Here is a 22,500-nt window from a genome sequence, read left to right as displayed (position 1 = left end):
TGCTACATCTTTCCTTGATTATAAACCACTCGGAAACATTACACTGCCTTGAAATTGCAAACTGTATTCTTAACTATCCCCTTTTCCTTCTAGATGTTTGTAAAAATTCAGTACATTGCTCTGGTGCTGTCACTTGCCACATATCGCAGTGAAAGGGTTAAGAATGCGAATTTATATATTTCATTTGGATAACCAGAGGATATTTTTACTGAGAAAAGTTAGAATTACATATGCTAAAAGGCCTTAACTATTTAATTACTCCCTTGCAGCTGTCAGTGGCATCGGAAACAATACTTTGAACTTGCGCCGAACAGTTTTTGCTTCAAGGAGAACCCATTGTAGTCAATCATTGAGGAAAAAGAGAGAAAGTGTTTGCTGCCGTGAGTAATTCTGAATATTGCCCGTGTCGCCGCAAACAAGATGGGAGCGCAGGTGAGCACGAAGCCAGGAGGGTTTTTACAAAGAGCGCGGCGCCTTTACTGTCATTTCTGAATCCTGTGGGTTAAGAAAAAGTCATTACGTTGTCCAGGAGCTTTGTGGGGCTCAGGCAAATGTTCTAGAGGCAGGGAGCTTCAGAATACACGAAACATACAATGCAGTTTTAGCCAGGTGGACATTGGGACGGCGAGTGACATCTTGGAGGCAAGCACGAGTCTCCTGCTGTGCTCCTGAAGGCCGAATAGGGGCGCCTTGGGGTCCTGGTAGCCGCGGGATCCTATGCTTATCCCCAAGTGGTGTAGGGTATTAGGAGGCAGATCCTGGCCGTGTACCGCTGATCCCCGCGGTAAAAAATGCCTCCTGGATGGCGGGGGGCGGTGCCTACTTGCATGGCAGATGAGGAAGGGGCGGGACCTGCCAGCCGCGTGCAGGACGGGCGAAAGTGCAAGTGTATTCATCAAACCTAACCTACCTTCACCATATCGCGTGTGGTGAAGGCAATGGTTACACTGCTGATGATTAACATGTTACCTGAGGGCTGGGGGGTCGAGTAAGGCCGTAATACCACCCTGGGAAAGGACAGTTAGCGGAGGGCGTGATGGGAGTGGCGCGCGCCGACTGTGGGCGGGGCGAGGCAGCCAGCGACATGACAGGCCAACGAGGCACCGCCCTTTAGTCACCGCGTGGACACCGTAGGGGGAGGGTGTGCCGCCTATGCTACTGCTGCCTTGCCCACGTGGCCACTCGACCTGTACCTTCCTGCACGCACCTGACGGCTGCTTAATTATGGACGCAGGATATACACTAATGAGCTTCACGCCGCGAGGACAGTGCCACCAGCCCTGAGGCGAGACGACACTTGTGTGAAACGTGCTTGCAACGTGAGTAAAGCGTGTGTGTGTGTGTGTGTGTGAGTGTGAGAGGTTACTGCTTCATGTTAATCTTCCTAATGAGGTGTTTCAGCCCTGACAGGTGAATGGCGGGAGGCGTCAAAATATCATTCACGGAAGTACAGAGAGACATGCCGATCCTGAGGAATTCACGTTGACCTAACAACCAGACCTACAACACCTGACCAGACCAAAGCTAGCCTAACCAGACCTAACTATAACGTAACGGCAGATGATAACAGATAAAAATAATAAGATTACCAAAATATAAGGACAAAAGGAAGAAAACCTCAGAGATGTGGAGGGAGACTGGCGAGGGACAAAAAAAAACTTACCAATTAAAAAGTAAATAAAATAAAAGAGAAAATGGATAGGAAAAAAACAAAAAAAACAAAATGGGCACTTTAATCTTCCTTGTAAGTCCTTATGCTGATGGCAAGATGATTTAGCGCTGTCATTTAAATACGAATAGTAAAGCGCAACAGCAGACACTTATGGGAAGTCTAAATATACAAAGATATACAAGAAATTAAGCTCAGAATACGAAATTAGCGAAGGAAGGAGAAGCAAATTTTAGCACAACTACAGAAAACATAAAAAGAAAAAAAAACTATGAAAAGATGTTGAGAATAGTAATAAGCGAAGGAATAAGTGTAAATTTTCAGCACAACTACGTAAAAAGATAGATATACAAAAAAATATTAAAAAATATAGACAAAAATACAAAAAAATACAGAAAAATACACACACACAAGAAAAAATACAAGAAATAATGAAGCTCAAGGTACGAAATTAGTGAAAAAAGAAGCGAACAATTTTAGCTCAACTACAGAAGACTAAAAATATATAAAAGAACCAAAAAATAAAATAAAATAATAATAATAATAAGGAAGCTCAAAACGACAAGAAAAGAGGGAAAAATTGAATTAAAACGTACAAAACAAGATCCAATGTGCAAAAAAAATTATCGAAAAAAAAAAACGGATGAAACTTAAATATTAAAAAAAAGAAATGAAATCCCCCCAAAAAAACGCAAAATAGAAAAAGACAAATAAAAAAAGAAAAAAAAATTAGCATCATTCACCAATATTCTAAAAAACAAACGAAGAAACTTGCCATAATAAACCAGCGCTCCCACCTTTCTGATAGCACACCTGGCCTTAATTACTCCCCATTAGCACGAGTCCGCGAAGGCACAGGTACGGCGGCGGCTCAGGTAACGCGCGACTAATACTCTAATTACAGGTGTGCCGCTAATCGTGTTTACCTGGGCATGGCTTACCTTTTTATATCCACGAGGTTAATTCTTAATGACAGGTAGAGGGATATCAGCGTGTGTAGATTTGCACGCACTCACGCACGCACGCACGCACACGCAGGCGGACGGACGGAATCAGACACAAACACACATACACACACAGAAAGATCTTGATTCAATTTTATAAAAAGTACAATTAGCTCACACACACACACACACACACACACACACACACACACACACACACACACTAATCTGTAGTTAATAGCGCACTTGTGTCGTCAAACCGTTAAGCTAATCACGTCCACTCTGGGTCTTTTACAATTCAAGGGAGAAAAAGCCGAGCCCAATTAAGGCCAGTTGGGAGTTGTGTCTTTGTTCCTCCCCCTCACCTCGTCTGGGATTATTTGGGTCAAAGTCACGCCTTGAAATTACTGTATAATGATCCTTACGACTTTTTTCTGTGTGTTTGTGTGTGTATATGTGTGTGTTGCATAGCTTGGTTTTGTGTTTTCAGGTTTCTTACAACACTTCCCTTATTGAATTCTTAGTTTTGTGTGTCTGGAACGATCTGGAATACGGGTTATGAAAGTGTTCCTGGAATGGGCTTTCTGAAATGGTTTTGCTGGAATAAGGTACATGTAAGTGTTCCTGGAATGGTTGTGTTGGAATTGCGTTGCTGGAATCGTGGTGTCGGAAATGATACGCTGGAATGGTTTTTCTGGAATGGTCGGACTGGAATGGTGTGGTGTATTTGTTTTGAAATGCGATGATATATTTGTTTCTGGAATGGTGGAGCTGGAATGGTGTTGGAATCTGGTCCTGGAATCGTGGTACTGGAATGGTGGCTCTGGAATTGAAGTGTGGCGCTGGAATAAGTAGGTCTATAATTGATGCTGGAATTGTGTTGTAGCTGTATTGTTAGAGATGCATTCCTGGTATTGCGGCACTGGAATGGTGTGGCTGGAACTGGAGGTAATCCGTGGCAGGTTTCATGAGGACTGTTATACAAAGGCCAAAGAAATTATTAATCGTGTTTTCAGGGATGTTCTTTCTTATTGATAATGGGGAATAATTCTTAAACTTTCAGTCAAATCATACAGACTCCTTTGAAACCCCCAACAACTTCACTATTCTCAAACAACGAACTAAGGATTATTATTCAAAGGCCAAAGGAACTATTAATCGTGTTTTCAGGGATGTTCTTTCTTATTGATAATGGGGAATAATTCTTAAACTTTCAGTCAAATCATACAGACTCCTTTGAAACCCCCAACAACTTCACTATTCTCAAACAACGAACTAAGGACTATTATGCAAAGGCCAAAGGAACTATTAGTCTTGCTCTCACACGTATTTATTCTATTGGTAATGCCGAGCCCTCGTCAAACTAGCACTTGAATCATTGAAACCTCTGTGAAAGCGCCGACAACTTCCATTATTCTTATTGTCGGAGAAGGATTAATTTCAGAGGCCAAAGAAATTATTATTATTACTCGTGATCTTATAGATGTTTTGCCTTACTAATAACGCCGAACTCTCAATAAACTACCACTTGAATTATAGAAACCTCTTTGAAAACCCCAAGAACTTCCACTATTTTTAAACACTGTTGGCTAAGGACTATTTTTCAAAGGCCATAGAGATGATTAATAATAACTCGCCTGTTGATAATTCAGAATAATTGTTCAAATATCCACATAATCATAGGAACTCTTTTTAAAACCTTAAGAAGTTCCACTATTCTTAGAGACTTCAGACTTTCATTAATACTATTTTCAAAGGCCTCAGAGATTTTAAGTCGTATTCTCAAGAGTCTTTCCCTATTGATAATGCAGAAACTTCGTGAAACTGCCGCTAGAATCATAGAAACCCCTTTGAAAACCCAAGCGACTTCTGAAAGTGAACCAGACGCGGAAACTTTTGAGAATATTCTTCATGATTCCGACATAAGGCGCTGCGCTGAACACGTGTCACATTCAGAGGTACGGTTCCTTATGACTAAAGATTTATCCTGTCTTTAGATCAACCCCTTTTTTTTTTTATGAAGTTCAGTAGGGAGATATTACAAATGTTCCTGTTGAGTTTAAGAGTTACCTGCGTATTTGATTAGTTTTCCCCGCTGCCTGTCTCGTTTCGCCTTGCAAATTTCAACAGGTTAAGTTGATCTCTTTTTGTTCTTGTCCTGCTTGCTCGTCTCCTCTTTCTTATTGTTATTCTCCTTTTTTTTACTGTCTTCATTAGTCCTGCGTTCTTACCATCAGAGAGAGAGAGAGAGAGAGAGAGAGAGAGAGACAGAAAGAGACGAAAGCTTCCTTCCCCAGACGGCGGCGACGCTGATGCGGCGGCGAGGGGCGGGACGATAAGAAACTTGCAGGGAGGCCTTGAGACACGCAGACACACACACACACACACACACAGATAATTAATTGGCCACAAGCATTATAAAGTACATTTGCTAATGGTCCGGATTTATTCCTCTATTTAAACACGCTTTGCTAGTCCACCACGACTGTTTTTGAAAGCCACAGTGATGCTTAGCCAGGTTCTCAAGAGCGTTTCTCCTGTTAATACTGTACAAATCATGTTAATCTGTCACTACAACTATAAAAATACGCTCGATATCACGTGTAGTATTGTGTTCATTTTCTTTTTCTTGTTTTTTTTTTCTCTCTCTCTCTTTCTCTCTTTTTCGTTGTTATTTGTTAAGTTAGTTGTTGTTGTGGTAGTGGTGGTGGTGGTGGTGGCTCTGTCGTTCTGGTTACTTCTTCGTTCTCTTCTTCCTCCTCCTCCTCCTCCTCCTCCTCCTCCTCTTCATGTATTTTTACCTTAAGTAGTACATCAAACAAGCGACATTTTAACCTTTTTTGTAACTTCGCCTCGTGTCGTCCATGTGGGGAACCTTTTAGCCAAGACGTCCGCGTTTTAATTGTGTTAACGCTGAAAATATTACAGATCTCAAACTTTTCTCTCAAGCAATCATTTGTGTATACTTTGAGTGTTTTTAAATGTACCTTAATTTTCTTCCCCTTCAGTCAGGTTTTTTTTTTATTTTCGTTTTTTTTTCTTTCTTTTTCTTTTTCTTTCTTTTTCTTCATTGTGGTTTGTGTATACAATTGAGTGGTTTTTTTTTCCACGTATCTTAATTTCTTTCTTCACTTCTCTTTTTTATATATATATATATATATATATATATATATATATATATATATATATATATATATATATATATATATATATATATATATATATATATATATATATATACATTTCTCGTATACAGATTTTCGTGTTTTCTTTTTCTATTTTTTTTTTTTTTTTCAACTTTTTACTCCCTTTTTGTAAGCAGCATGTGTATATCTTCGTGTGTTTTAAAATGCATCTTAATTTCTTCCTCCACTTTCCTTATTTAGATTTTCCGTAGACTGATTTTCCTAAGATTCATTGTTCTGGTGATAATTAAATGCTTTTCCTTCTGTTTGGCGTGTTTTTTTTCCTTTTTGGAAGCAGCATGTGTATATCCTCGTGTGTTTTAAAATGTATCGTGATTTCTTCCTTCATTTTCCTTATTTAAATTTTCCGTAGACTGATTTTCCTAAGATTCCTTGTTCTGGTGATAATTTAACGCTTTCCCTTCTGTTTGGCGTGTTTTTTCCCTTTATTACTAACCACCTGGACATTTCCTCTTACGCTGTGGCCACCTCCGAGGATTAAACTGGCTAGGAATCACTAAATCTATTCTCTTAATTCCTCTTTTTTTCTTTCTTGACGAGACTTTGAAAGATTCCATTGTTTCTAATGCAGTAAAGGAGATTCTGCACGATCGGTACGAAAAGAAACATAAATTAGATAAAATAAGAAAAACTACAAAAATCTGAGTAATTACATACGTGGTCTTTTGAAATAAGTCTTAGTTGAGAATCAGACATGAAGAACACCTGGCTTAACTTTCCCTGAGCCTTGAACGCTCAAAAAAACATAAGAAAACAAGAGAACCTGCAAGAATTCACCAAACCTACTTGTGACATTCCCTACCTATCTATCTCCACCTACCATCCTCATCCATACACTTATCTAATCTTACAAAGCTCCCTAATAACTTCTCACCAATTCGTTATGCCCTAAGTCCTCTGCCTGGTAACGCCCTTTGTGCTTACCCCGTCAGGCTTCAAAGGTCTCTGGTATGGCTTGAAGACGCGCCAGAAAGCTTCTAAAGGTCAGGGGAGATTGTGAGGCGGGAAAGGACGTATTGAAGGTTACGGCAATATTCTGAAACATCTACGCCGCATCTCCACTACTCTTAAAAGGCTCCAGTTGAGGTGACACGGGTTTATAAAGGTGTTTCTATGGTTCTACGGACAGATTAATAAGATTTCTACATTATTAACTGGAGAAGCTCTTAAAAACATGGTAATTTCTCTGTGGCCTTGGAAAAATAGTCGAGATGAGAAAGCAGTAATTTTAAGGATAATTTCTTTACGGTTTTAGTGACAGATTAACAAGATTTCTACATTATTAACAGGAGAAACACTCTTAAGAACATGGTAATCTCTCTGTGGCCTTGGAAAAATAGTCGAAATGAGAAAGCAGTGATTTTAAGAATGATTTTAACGGTTTTAGTGACAGATTAACAAGATTTCTACATTATTAACAGGAGAAACACTCTTAAGAACATGGTAATCTCTCTGTGGCCTTGGAAAAAATAGTCGAGATGAGAAAGCAGTGATTTTAAGGATGATTTTTTACGGTTTTAGTGACAGATTAACAAGATTTCTACATTACTAACTGGAGAAACTCTTAAAAACATGGTAATCTCTCTGTGGCCTTGGAAAAATAGTCAAGATGAGAAAGCAGTGATTTTAAGAATGATTTTAACGGTTTTAGTGACAGATTAACAAGATTTCTACATTATTAACTGGAGAAACACTCTTGAGGACCCGGCTAACCATCTCAGTGCCCTTTGAAAATAATCGTGATGAGAGAACAAGGAGGACGAAATAGAAATAAATAAACACTCGAACGAAAAGAGGGAGAAAAGCAAAACAAAACCGGAAACAATGATAAGTGAACGGATAATAAGCGGATGAACGAAACAAAAGAGAATAAGAGAATTTAAAAAAGTGAAAAAAATATATTCGGTTATGAAATGCAAAGGATCAATTAACCGGAATGGGATCAGATTGTCTTGTATTCTTACTAAATGGATTAAGGGAAGGGGAGGGTGAGAGAGAGATGGGGTCACTTGTGCTGGAAGGGGAGAGAGAGAGAGAGAGAGAGGGAGAAAGGGAGGGAGGGAGAAGAGAGGAAGGAAGGGAGAGTGATAGAGAGGGGAGAAATTAGACAGGGAAGGAGAAAGATATAGAGGGGAGGAAGAAGGAAAGGAAGGAAGGGGGATAGAGAGAGGAGAAAGAAGGAAGGGAAGAAAACAGAGAGAGAGAGAGAGAGAGAGAGAGAGAGAGAGAGAGAGAGAGAGAGAGAGAGATGATTAATTCCCAAACAACAGCGCCACCTGCCGCCAAACAGTGCCGAAGTTAGCAATGCGGGTTGAGTCCTGAGCCGAGTCGGATTCCCCTTGTATTCCTTGAGTCTCTACCTTGATGAGACTCCGATGACGCGATTTACATAGAGAGAGAGAGAGAGAGAGAGAGAGAGAGAGAGAGAGAGAGAGAGAGAGAGAGAGAGAGAGAGTACAAATAGAACGAACAGCATACAAAATTAACAAAACTCGTAATTTTATGTGAGAAAACGAAGAAAACAATGAAAATATTACGCAGTCTTCGAATAAACGCGAAACCGGAAGTGACGTACGAGTTAAAACGAGAAGGAGGAAGAGGAAGAAGAAGAGGAAGAGGAGGAGGAGGAGGTAAGGAAGGAAATCCCATTATTCAAACAGACAAACAACAACCGCAAGAAAATCCACTGAAAGATCATTAAACTCTCTCTCCCTTCTCTCTCTCTCTCTCTCTCTCTCTCTCTCTCTCTCTCTCTCTCTCTCCTCTCTCTCTCTCTCTCTCTCTCTCTCTCTCTCTCTCTCTCTCTCTCTCTCTCCCTGTGTTATCTCTAAACGGGGGTGGCCTCTCCTTTATCAGCGGTCAGGGAGATGAAGATAGGATGAAGATAGGTCAGCTTGGGTCACCGCCAGACTGTTTATCTCCTTGTTTCAGTGACTAGAAGGAAATATCTGGTCATTTGTAAAGTACTCTGTTAATTTCTCGCTTGGTAATGTTTTCCTATAATCATTTGCTGGTTTTGTTACCGTTCTGTGCTTAATTTTCGTTTTTTTTTTTTTTCGTTTGTGTTTCTTTATTTTGGCTTTAGTTTGTTGAATTGTGCCTCTGTCTCTTCAAGTGTCTGTTTCTCTGTCGTTCTTAGTTTTCTTCATCTTATTCCTTATCCTTGTTTAGTAATATATTTGTTCAAATACGTTTCTGTCAGTTGGTAAAATTCTCTCTCTCTCTCTCTCTCTCTCTCTCTCTCTCTCTCTCTCTCTCTCTCTCTCTCTGAAACAGGTAACCCAGAAAGTACACACCTGAATATACGTAAAAGCTTGTACCTGTTCTTAATTAGCGAAGCGGTGAAAGAATATAAACGGTGATTACCTTTCTCTTTACATTTATTTATTTATTTATTTATTTATTTATTTTTTCACCATCCGCCACAAAATTGAGAGGGAAAAAAAAAACAAATTATGTGGGGAAAAAAAAAATGGTATGTAAAATCTTCGCTATTAGTCGGTACATTATTAGGAAAACGAAGGAGGAAGGTGACTATAACGAAAATGACGTAAAAAAAATCAACCTTTCTTCTATATTACGTGAATTTTCGTTAATTTTAAAACAATATTGCGCTTTTCACACGTAAAGAGAGATACAGACAGAATTTTAACAACCTGCACTCTGTAAATCCCTGTTTCTTTGAGTGCAGTAGAACAAGAGATGAATTTAAAACCGTGAATGTTACAAAATTAATGAGTAGATATTAGCAGGAGGAAGTAAGCGATGCGGCGGCGGTGAGGTAGCGGCGGTACAGCGGTGGTGGCGATGGCGGTGTGGTTATAGCGTCTCTCTCTCTCTCTCTCTCTCTCTCTCTCTCTCTCTCTCTCTCTCTCTCTCTCTCTCTCTCTCTCTCTCTCTCTCTCTCAGTTCTCAAAAATCTCAAGGTAAATATGTACCATCGAGGTTCTCCGGGCAGGTAAAAAAAATATTCAGACGCGATAGGAGTACCTGAGGGTCTGATGAACGTGGGCCAGGTGAGTACAGGTGAACGCTGCATCCTTCACCTGTGTGCTGTGTTAGGTTAGATTTCTTGGCTCTCCTGTAACCTATCTTAAAACATGTGGCCAGGTAGAGTGCAGGTGAATATTGTACCTTTCACCTGTCTGTTGCCCTGTTAGGTTAGTTTAGTTAATTTTTTGCTTTCCTGTAATCTGTTTCAATACGTGTGGCCAGGTCGAATACAGGTAAATATTAGAACATTAGATTGTAAGGGAAGCTGCAAGAAGCCGTTAGGAATGAATCATTTACTATTTTCAGTAATGTTTTAGGTCGTGGTTTTAAGGATTTTTGGTTTATTTGATTTTTTTAAACTGCTCTACTGATAAGACTTTGAGATTAAGAGTTGACAGGTGAGGGATATGTGAATGATGTAGAACTATGGAGAGTCGTCATTAATATATCACAGAAATTGAGTATTGTTTTATTTTCTTTCTTTATTTATTTATTTATCTATTTATTTATTTATCTATTTATTTATTTTTACTTTTTTTTTTTTTTTTGGTCAATAATTAACTAATCGTGAAACTGTACCTTCCACCAGCGTGTTGTTTAAAGTTAGGTGGGAGTACGTTAGGTTTCCCACTATTCTGTACCATTATTTCCATGGTTACCACTCCATAACACTGACTGGTGCTCCTCTCTCATTGGTCCACACATGCCTTGAGAGCGTGCGGCAAATTAACTTCATTCCCATCATAACTATCACCTAACTAAGAAACGTGGTAGTTATTTTTTTGGTAATCCGGTGTTAATTAAGGGCTTGAGTAACTATATAGTGAAACTGGGGTGGTTTGGGAGATGGTTTGGGTGTGCGGGGGGAAGACAGAAGACGAGGGTTGTGCGGGGAGAAGGACGCTGGAAATTAAACTACCCGTCAGGAGGAAACCGGGAAGATCTGAGCGAAGGTTTCTGGATGCAATGAAAGACGTGCTTGTAATGGGTGTGACTGACGAAGGAGCAGAAGACCAGGTGCTTTGAAGAAGGTTGATCCGCTGTGGCGACTCTGACAATAATAAAAGAAGAAATAGGAGGAGGAGGAGGAGAGAGAGAGAGAGAGAGAGAGAGAGAGAGAGAGAGAGAGAGAGAGAGAGAGAGAGAGAGAAAGAGAGAGAGAAATACGATAGCTTACCGCGCGTTTCAGAACAAGACGAGAACAAGAAAGAGGAGGAGGAGAATAAGAGATAGAAATGAAGTAATAGCTTACGTAATAAAAAATAAAACGAGAAGAAGAAGGAGGACGAGGAGAGAAACAAAACACAACGACAGTTTGCGCACATTTTAGAAGACAATGCATAAACCAGTGAGCGAGTGACAGCACCAACCAATGACAGCCTTACTTCTCGTGTCCCCGTGTCGTCTGGTACCAAAATCACCGTGACTTGCTTGGTGAAATGGAATATGATACGTGGTTTTTTTTTTTTTTTTTTTTTTTTGATGGTTGATGGTGAAATATGAGTATTAATGCGCTCTAGTGCCTGATAGTGAAGGAGAGTGCGTTTGTGGTGTTTGATAGTGAAATATTAGTGAGTTTTTGGTCCTTGATTGTGAGACGAGAGTGTAAAAGCCTTATGAGTGACAAAAAATGTGTTTCTAAAGCATGATGGTGACGAATGAGTGTGCTAATGTGCGTGATAATGAAGTAGATTGTGTTCCTCGTGACTGATAGTGAACAACGATTGTGTTTTTGGCGTCTGATGGTGAAGAAGATCGTGTTCCTGATGTCTGATGGTGAAATACGAGTGTGTTACTGAGTCTTCGTGGATGATAGTGAAAAAAAATCGCTTTCTTGGTGGATGGTGAGGTGCGAAAGTATGTCTCTGGTGCCTTATAATGAAGAAAATTGCGTTCCTAGTAGATGGTGAGGCTCAAAGGTGTGTTCCTGATGCCTGATGGTGAAATGCGAGTTGGTTAATGTGTTTTGACCAATAGTGAAGTAGAGGATTATGTTCTGATGTCTGATAGTGACGTACAAGTATGCTAGTGTGATTTTGTGCCTGATGGTGAAGTATGAAAGCCTGTTAGTGTGACCTAGTGTCCGATTGTGAAGTAGAAGAGTATTTGCTGGTGCGTGACGGTGAGATGGTGATGTGTACCCTCTTGGTGTCCGGTACAGATGACAATGAAGCCCGTGACGGAGACTGAACGCAACACAAGCCCTCAGGATTGCGCGGGCTGCGGGAAAAGGATTAATGACAGGTGAGTGAAGCTGTTGAGTTCACCTGTTGTGTTGTCTGATTGTAACCTAACCTAGCCTGAGTTGTTTTGGGGGTGTATTAATGACAGGTGAGTAAGGCCTTTGAGTTTACCTGTTGTGTTGTCTGATTGTAGCTTAACTTAATCTAGCCTGAGTTGTTTTTGGGGGTGTTTTAGTCTTGATTCAGAAAGGTTATGTTAGGCTAAATTAGTTCATGTATCTAACCTAACCTGGGGTATTCTAACATAGCGTAACTTAACCTAACCTAACCTGACCTAACCTTATCTGTTTTGGGAGTGTTTTAGTCTTGATTCAGAAAGGTTATGTTAGGCTAAATTAGTTCATGTATCTAACCTAACCTGGGGTATTCTAACAACGTAACCTAACCTAACCTAACCTGACAGAAAACCTAAACTTAATATAACTTCACTACAACAACTACTACTACAACCACCACCACCATCACCACCACGTCCCCAGGTTCCTGCTGAAGGCGCTGGAGATGTACTGGCACGAGGACTGCCTGAAGTGTGGGTGCTGTGACTGCCGGCTGGGCGAGGTGGGCTCCACTCTCTTCACCAAGGGAAACCTCATCCTCTGCCGCAGGGACTATCTTAGGTGAGGCGGCACGTACACCTCTCCTGTGCCTTCTGCTGCTACTACTACTACTACTACTACTACTACTACTACTACTACTACTACTACTACTACTACTACTACTACTACTATTACTACTACTACTACTACTACTACTGTTGCTATTAGATTTGTTTTCTTTTTTGTTTTTTATTTGTTTTTTCTTTGTTTTGGTCATTTTTCTCTTTCTGTTTGTCCTCCTCATCCTTTTTCTTCTTCTTCTTCTTCTTCTTCTTCTTCTTCTTCTTCTTCCTCTTCCTCTTCTTCCCTTTCAGAACCAATTCCGTTCCATCTCTTTCTTTAAATCTAACCTTTTTCAACCTTTCAACCCTTTATTTCTTGCACTACCCTGACTACTGACCCTGAGAACTTCGCTTACGTCACCCTTGTTGCATCCCTATACCACTTGAACACCATTATAAAGATCCCTATTTGTAGTGGAGTTTCTGAATACTGCTTCGTGTTTCGCGCAGGCTGTTCGGGACCACTGGCTACTGTTCCGCCTGTTCCAAGGTGATTCCTGCCTTTGAAATGGTGATGCGGGCGAGAAACAACGTCTATCACCTTGAATGTTTCGCGTGCCAGCAGTGCAATCACAGGTAAGAGAGAGAGAGAGAGAGAGAGAGAGAGAGAGAGAGAGAGAGAGAGAGAGAGAGAGAGAGAGAGGTGTTGTTTTGTATGTACGAGTATGCAAGATAAGAATTTTTTTTTTATTTATTTTTTTTTTCTTCTTTTTATTCTTGAGGATGATGTGAGAGGGGAGAGAATAAAGTTAAGAGGTGTAGGAGGAAATGGAGAAAATGCAAAAGATGGAGGAGGAAGGGGAAAGAAAGGGCAATAAGAAGGAAGTACAGGAAAAGAGGGAATTAGTTAGAAGAGAGGGAGAAATAGGTGCTGTAGTTTTTTTTTTTTTGTTTTCCTTGTCTTCGTGTAAAGTTTATCTAGTTCTGTCTTCACTTTTCCATCCTTCACTTCTTTCTTCTATCTTATTTTCTTTATTCCATTATTTTTGCATTTTTTTTACTTTAATCTTTCACTTACTTCTTACTTTCCTTTCCTCCTTTCTTCTTTCTTTCCTTCTTTCTTTCACTCCTCCTTTCCTTCCTTTTTTCTTTCCTTCTTCCTTCCTTCCTCCTTTCCGTCCACTTCCTCCCTCCCTTCTTCCTTCCTTCCTTCCACTCGTCCTTCTTTCCTTTCTTCCTCTCTTCTTTCCTTTTTTTCTTTTCTCCTTTCATACTTTCCTTCCTTCCTCTAACCCCTCCCTTCCTTTCTTTCACCACCACTTTCCCTCCCTCCCCTTCTCTTTATCCCTCTCTCCCTCTCTCTCCTTTCCACAGTTCTCCCTGCAGTTTCCTCCTGATCGATCCCTCCCCAACACTCCTCCTCCTCTTGGAGTTAATCTTGTTTACAAAAGGGTCACCGATTCCATGCTTCTTGCCTTCGTTTGTTTGTTTCTAATCAAGGAATCGAACGCTTCTTTTGGGAGATCGAATGCCATGGAGGGTAATTAATATGGGTTTGTCTTTTTTTTTATGGGTGTGTTTGTGTGTGTGTATGTGTGTGTGTGTGTGTGTGTGTGTTTTATTCGTTTTTGTTTGTGTTGAGTGCTCGTGCTGGCTTTGGGGTTCAGTTTGGTTTGGTTTTGTTGTTCTTCGTGTGGTTAGGTGTAGTGGTGGTGGTGGTGGTGGAGGGGGAAGAGGAGGAGGAACAGAAGAATAGGTTATGTTGTTGTTTTTCTTTCCTTTATCTTCATTTTCCTCATCTTCATCTTCTTCCTCGTCTCTTATTTCTTCTTTATTACCTGTTCTCTTCACCGCCTCCTCCAATCCTTCGTCACCTTGTTCCAAATCTTCCTCTTGATCTTGTTCTCATCACCAACATAAAAAAAAAAAAAAGAAAAACGAATGAAAAAAGAAAACAGAAAGAAGGAAAAAAAAAAACGGACTTACTGAGAGAAAACGTTTGTTACTCCACCTAAAAGAAGAAAAAAAGTAAGAGAGAGAGAGAGAGTAAGAGAGAGAGAGAGAGAGAGAGAGAGAGAGAGAGAGAGAGAGAGAGAGAGAGAGAGAGAGAGAGAGGAAGGGGAGAAGGGGAATAGGAAAAGAGGATAATGGTGAGATTTGCATCAGAGACAAAAATTTACCTGGCCAGACGAGGGTTTCCTTACGTGTGTCTTAGATAAATTACCTGTGATTACCTGGCACAGAGAGAGAGAGAGAGAGAGAGAGAGAGAGAGAGAGAGAGAGAGAGAGAGCATTTGAGAGAGCATTTTCTCTCAACCGAAAGAAGACATTTACTGATTGGAATATAAAGGGAAACTATATCTTTTTAATAACTCTCTCTCTCTCTCTCTCTCTCTCTCTCTCTCTCTCTCTCTCTCTCTCTCTCTCTCTCTCTCTCTCTCTCTCTCTCTTAATGACAGAATAACCACATAAAAACGCAACTCCATCTTATTCTCCTAATCACAGAAGGAACGAGGCGCCTTAACTACCGCCCTTAGTTTAATTAGTGGTTGCCTTGCCCTTAAGCACTTAGAGAGAGAGAGAGAGAGAGAGAGAGAGAGAGAGAGAGAGAGAGAGAGAATGTTTTACGACTGACAAAATTTTGGTATTGTTAGTTTTTTTTACTTTTTCTTTTTATTCTTTTTATTCTTTTTATTCTTTTTTTCTTTTTTCTTTTCTTTTTTTTGCTCATTCGGTTTGAAGCGAGATAAGGAAAGTAAGGGAAGATACTTAAAACTTGGTTCCTTTGGGGGGCCTTATATCAGAGAGAGAGAGAGAGAGAGAGAGAGAGAGAGAGAGAGAGAGAGAGAGCGGTCACGTCCTACCACTATAACCAAACGTTAACAGGAGACAAGTTATGAATGCAAACGAGATGGTATTTACTCCTTAGAGAGAGAGAGAGAGAGAGAGAGAGAGAGAGAGAGAGAGAGAGAGAGAGAGAGAGAGAGAGAGAGAACCTAAAATACTAAAAAATAACACTCAAAAGACAAAAAACAAGCACAAATAAAAGATAAATAATAAGAAAATGCAAAAAAAAGAATACAAAGAAAACGAAAACAAGGGTAAACAAAGAAAAAAACAAAGAAACCGCCATAAATAATCTAAATAAATAACTAACTAAATAAACAAATAAAATAAGAAAGTCTCCCTTTAAAAAAACACTCGTTAAATCACCCAAAACAGAGATTAATGAGGAAGTCGTTTAGTGTAATCCTGCAAATCCAGCATTTAGTCACCTCATTATTCTGATACATTGAGCCTCCGTGAATTTGTACAGTGCTGGTGTCAATGAACGTTCCCTAGGGTCTCTCTCTCTCTCTCTCTCTCTCTCTCTCTCTCTCTCTCTCTCTCTCTCTCTCTCTCTCTCTCTCTCTCGCTGCCTTTGGGGTCTTAGGAATCTCTGTTTGCGTTTTCGTCTTCAAGATATTTTCAATTTTTTTTTTTTATGTTTCTTTCTTATTTTTTTCAGTTTGTGTGTTTTTTTTCTTCTTGTTCTTGTTTTTTTTCTTTATTTTTTTGTTGTTTGTTGTCTTTTTTGCTCGTGTTTTTCTGTTTTTGCTTTCTTGTTTATCATCATCTTCCTCTTTTCCTTCTTTTCCGTTTTCTTTCTTTCCTCATTTCTTTCTTTTCTTTTTTTCTTTCCTTTTCTATGTCCTCCATTCTTCCTTCTTTTCCCTTGTGTCCACGCACCTTTTAACTCGCCTTCTCCTTTTCTACCTCTTCATTTGCTTATTTTTTTCCTCTTTCTACGTATTTTCTTGACTTTTCCTTTACTTTTCCCTCCTTTCCTAACTTCCTTCCACACGTTCTCCTTTTCTTTGTCCTCCTTTCTTCCTTCTTTTCCGCTGTGTTCCTGCATCTTTTGTCTTGCCTTCCCGTTTTCTTTCCGCTCGTTCTCTTTCACCCCCGGCCGCCCCTCGGGACCCCTTGAATTAGTATGCAAAGGCCCGTCATTTTTGCGCATCTTACCTCGATGGGGGGCTGTTTCTTTGCACTAAGCCTTCACAATCCCTCGCATTACGTCCCGCTTGATTAGGTCAGGCCCGGGACTTGCAGGTAATGCGTCTAACGTATTTATAAATCTTAACCAAACGGCCGGGAAGACTCAGCACTCTTAGGGATGGTTTCTGGGGTGTTGTGAGTTGTTTTTTGCTGTTGTGGGTGGATAGGTGAATAGGTGGATGGTTCGATTTGTGGATAGGTCGTTGTTTGAATGTTTTTTTTTCGGGGCGTGGATGTGGATGTCGTTTTTCTGTGATTGGATGGTTGATTGTTTATTTGTTTGTTGTGTGTGTTTACTTGTTTGTTTATCTGGCTGGTTGTATGGTCCTTTGTTTGTTTGGCTGTGTCTGTCTGTCTGTCTGTCTGTATCTGGAAAGTCTGTCTGTCTGTCTGGCACGCTGTTCGGTAAGTCTGTCTATCTGTTTGTGTGTCTGATTGCCTGAATGGGAGGATGGGTAAGGGAATGGTGGGCTAACAAATAAATGGTTGGATAAATAGATAAAACAATAAAGAAGGAAGTCATTTTAAAGTGTACCTAAAAAAAATAAAGAAAATAAAGTGTGTTGTACTTCCTTACATCAAAGTAACACAAGAAGTAACAAAAATACAACGAAAAAACAGCTTATGAAAAAAAAAAAAATCAAAAAATAGCCACGAAGAAAAAAACAAACGAACAAAAATAAGATATAACATCAGAATATTTCCCATTTTTTTCCCCCTTTCTTTTTTTTTTACCCACGCCACAAGACACACTAAACATTTCCTTTCCCAAGCTGCAAACATCCTCCTGTGTTTGCGCGCGGATATCCGGTAAAGGCGCAACTGTCCTCACATCGCCCCTGCGCATTTTGAGGAATGGGCGTCCGTGTCTGGGATTTGAAGCGACCGTCTTTTGTTTTTTTTTTTGCTTTTTTTTTTTCGAGAATAAACTGTTTCTAGGGGGAAGGTTACGTGTGTGTGTGTGTGTGTGTGTGTGTGTGTGTTGTTGTTCAGTTTATTTTTTTCGTGTTTGTCTATTTTTCCCATTCTTGGTCTTGTTTATTGTATTTTTTTGTGTATTTCCGTGTGTTTCTCTATATTTTTCTATGTGTTTTGTGTATTTTCTCATATTTTCCTTCCTTTCTACCTTTCATCGTTTTATTTCTTATGTTTATCTTATTTTCTCGTTTCGTACCTTTCCGCCACTACTTCTACCACAGTTCTCCCTATTTCAAACTATGCCTTCTCTTTTTTATCATTTATTCAACCTAACTTATCATTCCCATCTATCCCTATCTTTTCTATCACTTATTCCACTCACCTCTTATCATCTTCATCTATTTCTACCTTTCCGTCACTTCTACAAGACCCTTCCTTTCTTCACTCCAAATTTTCTTCTCTTTGACCAATTATTCGAGTTATCATATCATTTTTATCTATCCTTACCTTTCCTATCACTTATTTCACTCACCTCTTATCATTTCTACTTTTCCATCACTTCTACCACACTCATCTTTTCTCACGCGGCGCTCGTCTCTCTCTCTCTCCAAGATTCTGCGTTGGTGACAAGTTTTATCTCTGTGACAACAAGATACTTTGTGAATATGACTACGAGGAGCGGCTTGTCTTCGCTTCCATGGCCTGCACGCCCTCCAGCCTGGCCCAGCTCAAGCGGCAGATAGGAGGATTGGATGTAAGTAAAGAGAGAGTGAAAGAGAGGGAGAGAGAAACTGTGTGTGTGTGTGTGTGTGTGTGTAAAAGTAGATGAAAGGAAGGGAAAGGAATGGTGTAGTGTACGTGTGTATGGGTAAGAGAGACTAGAATGATGGAGGGAATGATGTAAATAGGAAGGTTAGTTCGAGTGTGAAAGGAAGAGAGTAAGAGAGGGAGAAACTAGAATCAATGAATGGAAGGAGAGGGAAGAAAAGAATGACACAAAGAAAACGGTGGTTAAGAAGAGTAACAAAACAATAGAAAGAATAAAAAGATTTGAAAGTAGAGGAAGAATTATTTTTTCAGAGAGAGAGAGAGAGAGAGAGAGAGAGAGAGAGAGAGAGAGAGAGAGAGAGAGAGAGAGAGAGAGAGAGAGAGAGAGATTAAATATAGTAAATCTGACCTTGTTTTTTTTTCTTTTATATACATATTGACATTTTTCCTCCTTCCTCCTCTTGCTCCTATAACCCTTGGCCCCCCTCCTCCTCTTCTTCCTCCTCCTCCTCCTCCTCCTCCTGCGCCTCCTCCCAAGGGCCCCACGGTAATAGAAGACGTCAGGAAGGGCCAGACACCCCCAACAGCCACCCCCTCCCTTCACCCTACACCACTGCACCACCACCACCACACCACCACGCCTTCACAGCAACCACAACAACAACAGCAGCAGCAGACGACCCCACAGCTGCTGCAACAGGGCCCAGGGCAGACGGGCACGCAGACACAGCAGCAGCAGCACCAGACACAGCAGGGGTCACAGCAGAGGCCAATGGTAACCTGATGTCAAGATAGCGCTGCACATTCCGCTGTTTCCTCCTAGTGCTGTTCCTCCCTGCTGTTCAGTTTGTTCATTCCACGTCCCTCTGTGGCCGCGGACTGCTGTTAACGGTGCTGTTCTGTTCCGGGTGCTGTGTGTTGAGTAACTGTGCTGATTAGTGCTGCGGAAACCTGAAAGACTGAGAAGGGAAGAGAAAATTAAGAAAATGACTGTGATTGAGTGATTATCATATTATTGGTAAGTGTGTGAAATCTACGAGACTGAGAGTGAAGCGCGGTGGTGGAGACATGTGTGGACAGGTGTGGGCAGGTTTGTAAATAGTGTACATTGAACGATGTGGTAAAAAAAATGACGTTTAGTTGACGTGTTATGTTCTGTAGTGATGTTCTATACTGTGCTGTGCTGATGTACCCTATGTATGTGTGTGTGTGTGTGTGTGTGTGTGGACGCTACCCCTGCAATACGTCACTCTCCTTTCACAGTGCTATAGTGACCAGCTTACAGTGAAGTCTGCCTCGTGCTGTGCTAGGAAAACTCGTCTCCCTCATCCCGAATGTTGCTTGGTATTAAAATGTTTCATGGAAGTGAGAATATGAGGTGATGTGTGTGTGTGTGTGTGTGTGTGTGTGTGTGTGTGTGTGTGTGTGTGTGTGTGTGTGTGTGTGTGTGTGTGTGTGTGTGTGTGAAAATTTATGGAAATGCAAGAAATATGAATACAGAAAATAGGTAAGAACGAATAAAGTGGAAAGATATGAAAGGAAAAGAGTTGAGATAGACAAAATAAACACACAAAAAAGAATGGAAGGAGAAAGAAAATGCAAAACAAAAATGGAAAACGAACGGAAATGGGAGAGAAAATGAGAAAGATTGAAAAAAAAGGGAAAAAATTAAAATAGACAAAAACATTAAAGAAGAGCAGAATAAAAGACAATGTGCAAATGAACAAAAAAATACAAGACAAAATAGAAACTGGAAAAAAAAACGGATAAGAAAATACTTAAGAACACTGAAAAAAATACGAAGATAAAAAGAATAAAGAATTAAAAAGACAAACAATTCATGAAAAAAAAGAAAATATGAACAATAACAAAAAAGAAAAAGAAAAAAAAACGGTCACCTGTGTGTGTGTGTGTGTGTGTGTGTGTGTGGGTGTGTGTGTGTCCTGACAGGTGTTGCCCAGCCGGTGTTGTGTTATGGTGTAGCTACCTGGTGTTCCCTCCCCCCTTACTCCCTGTGATTACCTGGCAGTGATTAGTGACAGGTGATTTGCAGGTGAGGTGATCATAATGACTTCTGGGAAACGTTCCATTGAAACCAAAGATATTTATTTATTTATTCATTAAGTTTGGTACCTGACGTGCTTCTTCTTTTTTTCTTTTCTTTTTTTTTCATTTTCTTTCCTTTTCTTGTTAATTTTGTTTGGTTGCTTTCTTTTGTTTTCTCTTCATTTCCTTTCTTTTCTATTCCTTTCTTATTACGTTACTTTAATTTTTCGTTGATTTTCCGTTGTTTTCTAGTCAGTATTCTAATTTATTTATTTATTTACTTATTTATTTATTTATTCGTTATTTTCTCGTGGCTACATAAATTATCGGTTTTATTATGCAATCTTTTTTTCGTTTCTTTTCTTATTTTTCCATTTCTCTCTTTATCACTTCTTTGTTCATCTAGTTTTATGATATTCTTGTATGTTTTTCCTTTCTTCAGTTTCTATCTAATTTCTTTCATTTTTTTTTTATTTCATTTTACTATTTTTCCATTTTGTTTCATATTTGTTTATATTTCAGAGTTTTATTATCAGTTTATTTACAGTTTCTCGTTTTAGTATTATTTTTCTACCTTTTTCGATTGATAAGTTGTGAAGAGAGAGAGAGAGAGAGAGAGAGAGAGAGAGAGAGAGAGAGAGAGAGATTCAACAAAATGTCTTTCCATGTATCATTGTAGCATTCGTGTTAAGCTGAACTTTTGAACTTTTGAATCCTCGACGCTTAATCCATGGTAGACTGAACCCTCTTCCCGTTTTCTGTCACCAGTGTAACCCCAGACTCTTCAAAACTTCCCTTAGCCACAAATAGCCACCCTGCCAATGATAGTGTAGTGTTGATATGCCGTGTGAGGCGATTAGTCAGCTGTGTTTGTCTCATTTCCTCATTTTTTAAGCATATCGAGGTCTTGTCGCTAAGTTATTAGGGTTTTCAAGAGTGTTTTCATGGTACTAGTGATAATTTCAGTGATTTTGTAACGTTAACAGCCTGTAGAGGAAGTTACCATGATTTTCAAAGATGTTTTCAATACGCTAGTGACAGTTGTAAAGGGTTCTCCACCAGTGACAGGCTGTAGCGGAAGTTATCAAGGTTTTCAAAGATGTTTTCATGACGCTAGTGGAAGTTTAACAAGCTTTCTGCATCATTAACAGTGTGCAGTAGAAGTTACTCAGGTTTTCAAGGATGTTTTCATGATACTAATGATAGATCAACGATTCTGCATCATTGACAGGCTGTAGTGGAAGTTATCAAGGTTTGCAAAGGTATTTTCACGATCCTGATTATAATTTAGCAAGAATACATCATTAGAGGGAAAAACAATCAGGAGAACTGTCAAATCATCTCTGTGGCCTTTGAAACGAGAGAGCAGAGCGTTTTAGAACACGGCCTGTGCTGTCACCTGTTGGACGACGGCGGAGTCACAGCGGCGTCAGGCAGGGAGAAGCGCTCGCTCTGTTTACAAACATCATCGAATCTAGGAACTGAGACAAACACATGATTCAGTCGCCTCTTGAAGCTTCGGGACGACTCGGAACACATTCTGAATGCTGAATGGAGGAAATGAACCCCAAATGAAACCAATGCATCTGTTAAATATCATCTTACGTGTGTGTGTGTGTGTGAGAGAGAGAGAGAGAGTATACCCGTGCGTGTGTGTGTGTGTGTTGTGTTCGGCGAAATAAAACACGGACAAAACCCACCTATTGAAGTGTTTCTTGATTACCGAAGCTACCTGTGTTCACCTGCAGCTCTCCACGGCACCTGTGAGTATTCCTGAGGTGTGCTGAGTCCAGGTAATTGCGTTAATCAAGGTAAAAGGTTGAGCCGGACAAGGTGTATGTTTGGGGGAGATGTGTGAGGTGAAGCAGAGGGGAAGGCTTGTGATTACAACCGCTGCTTACCTGGTTTAGGAAGACAGGTAAAGGAGTTAATTAAGAGAGAGAGAGAGAGAGAGAGAGAGAGAGAGAGAGAGAGAGAGACTATTGACCTATCTTTTCTTTTCCTATCTATTCCTTTTCATGTTTAGTTTTTTTTTTTTTATTTGTGATAAGAAAATACGATTTTTCTTGTATCT

General features: G+C 40.0%; 2 protein-coding genes across 3 annotated transcripts in view; both read left to right on the top strand.

The window, feature by feature from the left end:
• Positions 1 to 1,112: 1,112 nt before the first annotated feature.
• LOC135091810 (LIM domain only protein 3-like) lies at positions 1,113 to 19,828 on the top strand. 2 transcript variants are annotated; one of them, XM_063989796.1, is made up of 6 exons: positions 1,113 to 1,319; positions 11,974 to 12,056; positions 12,535 to 12,672; positions 13,164 to 13,289; positions 18,225 to 18,366; positions 18,919 to 19,828. In XM_063989796.1, the coding sequence occupies exons 2-6, from the start codon at positions 11,974 to 11,976 to the stop codon at positions 19,162 to 19,164; spliced, it is 735 nt and encodes a 244-aa protein (XP_063845866.1). In that variant the 5' UTR covers positions 1,113 to 1,319; the 3' UTR covers positions 19,165 to 19,828. The 2 variants fall into 2 exon arrangements, with proteins under 2 accessions (XP_063845866.1, XP_063845867.1); XM_063989797.1 differs by having other exon boundaries at positions 18,935 to 19,297.
• A 2,219-nt stretch (positions 19,829 to 22,047) lies between these two features.
• The window catches only part of LOC135091809 (cysteine desulfurase-like), a 56,123-nt gene continuing 55,670 nt past the window's right edge, over positions 22,048 to 22,500 (top strand). The window contains exon 1 of the mRNA XM_063989795.1: positions 22,048 to 22,189. The gene's annotated coding sequence lies outside the window, so the exon portion shown is untranslated. The remainder of the gene's footprint in view (positions 22,190 to 22,500) is intronic.

The sequence above is a fragment of the Scylla paramamosain genome, chromosome 38 (genome assembly GCF_035594125.1).
Source record: "Scylla paramamosain isolate STU-SP2022 chromosome 38, ASM3559412v1, whole genome shotgun sequence".
In the NCBI taxonomy this organism is placed as follows: Eukaryota; Metazoa; Arthropoda; class Malacostraca; order Decapoda; family Portunidae; genus Scylla; species Scylla paramamosain.
Note: the sequence above shows the minus strand (reverse complement) of the source record. Positions and strands in the feature narration are given on the sequence as shown.

Coding starts and splice junctions, on each gene's coding strand:
- LOC135091810 (XM_063989796.1), top strand. CDS start 11,974: ATGACAATGAAGCCCGTGACGGAGACTGAACGCAACACAAGCCCTCAG. Junction 12,057..12,534: donor GGGAAAAGGATTAATGACAG/GTGAGTGAAGCT, acceptor CCACGTCCCCAG/GTTCCTGCTGAAGGCGCTGG. Junction 18,367..18,918: donor GGCAGATAGGAGGATTGGAT/GTAAGTAAAGAG, acceptor CCTCCTCCCAAG/GGCCCCACGGTAATAGAAGA.